This window comes from Plectropomus leopardus, unplaced genomic scaffold (genome assembly GCF_008729295.1).
Source record: "Plectropomus leopardus isolate mb unplaced genomic scaffold, YSFRI_Pleo_2.0 unplaced_scaffold2244, whole genome shotgun sequence".
NCBI lineage: Eukaryota > Metazoa > Chordata > Actinopteri > Perciformes > Serranidae > Plectropomus > Plectropomus leopardus.
Window position 1 is genome coordinate 1 of NW_024624315.1, and position 3,276 is coordinate 3,276.

Consider the following 3,276-nt stretch of genomic DNA (forward strand, 5'->3'; position numbering starts at 1 on the left):
ATATTTGTATACAGTCTGTGGTTGTGCAAATGTTTTAACTAAACATTTATCCACAACAATTTAGAAGCATTTAACCCTTTGAGTACATGGATGGGATTATTTTTAAACATGAGAATGAAGGCGGTGAGCAACTTAATAGAAAATGTTCCACAAATTGCAAGAAAAAATATAAATATTTTTAAAAGCTAGAAAAAATGTCTAGAAAAAAAGGAAAAAAAATGGGGAAAACCACAATTATACAGAATAATTAGTATTTAAAGCACTTTTTCCGAGTCATAACTTTGTTGTTTTTATTTTTCGGCGGGTCTGTACATTCTCAGGTCATTTTATTTTACCTTTTTTTGCCTCTTAACTTTAAAAAAACGAGATAAAAAAGTTTTGGGGAAAAGTAAAACAATTGGAGAAAATTAATCATACAGAATTATGATTTCAAGCAGCTTTTCCAAATAATTTCTTATTTTAATTGTTTATTTTCTCAATAATTTTTCAGGTAAAAGGTTTTACTTTTTTAACCCTAATTTTGGGGTCATTTCTTTTTCCGGTTCTCACTGTCCTCTCGTGTCTTAAAGGAAAAAATAGCCAATTAGGGTTCAAAGGGTTAAATAAGTTGTGGGTCGGTGTCGCTTTCTGATGTTTTCGGATAAATTTCAGTATGTTTGCAAACTTAATAATTAATCATTTAGATTCCTGAGCGCTCAGCAGATCTGAGACATTTTCAGGTTTATCGATACGAATGTTTGAGGTTCTTCTGTGCAGCTGCAGTGAAAACGTGTCTGTTAGCCGAGTCACGTTTGGAGGCTGAGTGTGTGTGTGTGTGTGTGTGTGTGTGTGTGTGCGCGTGCGCGGTCTTTGGGGTCACATGATTCACTGCAGTTTTGCTTTTTATACAAAATATTTATTGAAAATCAGCCAGTCGTACACAATTCTGCAAAAGTACAAACGGTTCAAAAACTGCAGATCAGGATCAAAGTGGACCTGCAGAGTCGCTGACCGACTCAAACGCGTCGACACGTTTATCCAACGACCGAACGACCTGAACGCAGAACCGAAACAATAACGCTAAACTCAAAACTAGTGTCATTTAAAGCCCAAAACTCGATTTTATCAAAAGGTTCAAGATTTAAATCCACATTTTACCAATTTTAGACTATTGTTATTATTTTTGAGGACATTCAGCGTTTTTGGTCTTTTAAGTATAAAACATTAGCCCCGTCACCAGAAGAAAATGTTGGCTTTACATGTTTCTGTAAACCTAAAATATGTTAAATTTGGACGTTTCATATGAACAGGACAGGTCAAAGAGTCTTCGCTGTCTGCAGCAGCTTTTTTAGGCCTGAACAAATTCGCATTATTTCTAACTAAATTTGGGAAAAATGCAAAGAGCAACTTAGGAAGAAATAACCAAAAATTTGCAAAAAAAGGGAAAAAAATACTGAAATAAAAAATCATAATAATGAAAAACAAACAAGAAAAGTAAAATCAAAAAGGAAGCCACCTGGAAATTTGTGGCAAAAATAATATTTTAAATATATCATTAAGATAATTATGTAGTTGTTTGGTGCTGGGATAGTGCCACCCAAGTGTTTGTTTTTTGGACATTTAACTGTTGAAAATTATTTTTCCCCACAGTGACGTCGCTGTTCGCTGCTAAAAAGTGACGCAAAACTTTTTTTATAAAGACTTTGCTGCATTTCCTGTTGAGATTATTTTTGGATATTGCTGCTCTTCCTGTCAGGATTGTAACACCAAAACTGTATTTTAGGCCAACCGTTAACCACGTGTCATTAACGTAAAGACGTCACGTTCACGTTTGCAGAAACGTACAGAGCCGATGTTTATTCTGCTGACGGCGTCACGCGTGTTTTTTATTTAACGCTGCTTCTGTCAGAACATTAAACTCAGATTCGGACTCAAACTGCCGTCTTTGTTCCCGCTGCGGAAAAATGTTTTTAAAACTTTATTTGTTCAATGAGCCAAAATCTGTGTTTTGAGCTTTGAATCGTTTAATGGCGAGAAAAGTGTTTGTATCAAAAGGTGAAACATATTTACAAAAAAGTAAAAAAATAGAAACCAGACGGAAGTTGGAGGACGCGCGTTCACTTGTTGTGCTTGTTTGTCTTCAGGTCTGAGGTCCTTTTTTAACCCCTTCTCCTCCGAGCTCCGAGACGCGCCGATTCACCAAAACACATCCGCCCGAGCCGCCGGAGCTCCGTCAGTTCTCCACCTCCTCCTCCTCGGCCTCGTTGTCGGCCTCAGGTTCCTCCTCCATGCGCTCCTCCTCCTCCTCTTCCTCCTCTCGGCTCTTGTCGTTCTCGGAGTCGACCTTCTTCTCTTTGTCTTTACGCTTCTGCTCAGAAACCTCCTTCTTTCCTTTCTGGCCCTTCTTATACACTGCAGACACACACACACACACACACACACACACACACACACACACACACACACACACACACCATCATCATCATCATCGCTCTTTCAGACTCCTGTTTAAACGATAAAACTTGTATTTGTGTAAATCTTTGAGCTCTACAGGCTGATATTTGGGGGAAATGAATTCCTTTTTCATAAAACTGTTGCTTAGCAAAGATGAAAATACAGTGATGATTTTTAACACTTTGAAACCCGAGTAATTTGGCTTTATTTATGATTTATTTTTTTTAAAAAAAACTGCTAAGAAGGTAAAGAACAACAAAAGAGGAAATGACTCAAATGTTAGGAAAAAAAACTGAAAAGTAGAAGAAAATTATCAGAAATCTACCTAAACAAAATTTAAAAAACACAGAAAAAGTTTTTTAAAAAAGTCAATTCAATTTTTGAATTTCAACTCAGAGACAGTTTAACGCTCGTTGGTCTTCAGTGGAAATAAAAGTACGTGCAGTTCGACTCAGCAGCAGCGATATAAACGTTTATTTTGTGTGAAACGTCTTAAAAACGTCAGACTGACCTTCCAGAGCTTCTCTGAGCGGCTCCAGGAATCTCTCAAACTCCATTTCCTCCATCGCTGCTAAAACGTCGCCTGCGTTCAGAGTTTTCCGTTTGGCTTTCATGGCAAAGTTGTTTGCACTGTAACCAGATCCAAAAAAACATTTTTAAGATAAAATAATCTTTCATTATTCTCACGTCAGGGAAATTTACATTATTACAGCAGCAAAAGCAAAACGAACAGAAACGTCATAAACAACACGCAAAACTCTACGGCTAAAATGATATTTACTCCAAATGCACATTGATGATTAAACACTGTGATTATTGCAGGTTTGGATAATAAAATTGCAC

At 36.8% G+C, this 3,276-nt stretch overlaps 1 protein-coding gene across 1 annotated transcript; it reads right to left on the reverse strand.

Annotated features, from left to right (window-relative positions):
- Nucleotides 1–1,985: 1,985 nt before the first annotated feature.
- On the reverse strand, nucleotides 1,986–3,082 carry pole3 (polymerase (DNA directed), epsilon 3 (p17 subunit)). The gene is made up of 2 exons (XM_042516047.1): nucleotides 2,945–3,082; nucleotides 1,986–2,391 (listed from the first exon to the last, which is right to left on the reverse strand). The coding sequence occupies exons 1-2, from the start codon at nucleotides 3,045–3,047 to the stop codon at nucleotides 2,213–2,215; spliced, it is 282 nt and encodes a 93-aa protein (XP_042371981.1). The 5' UTR covers nucleotides 3,048–3,082; the 3' UTR covers nucleotides 1,986–2,212.
- Nucleotides 3,083–3,276: the final 194 nt, after the last annotated feature.

Coding starts and splice junctions, on each gene's coding strand:
- pole3 (XM_042516047.1), bottom strand. CDS start 3,047: ATGAAAGCCAAACGGAAAACTCTGAACGCAGGCGACGTTTTAGCAGCG. Junction 2,392..2,944: donor GCTCAGAGAAGCTCTGGAAG/GTCAGTCTGACG, acceptor GTGTGTCTGCAG/TGTATAAGAAGGGCCAGAAA.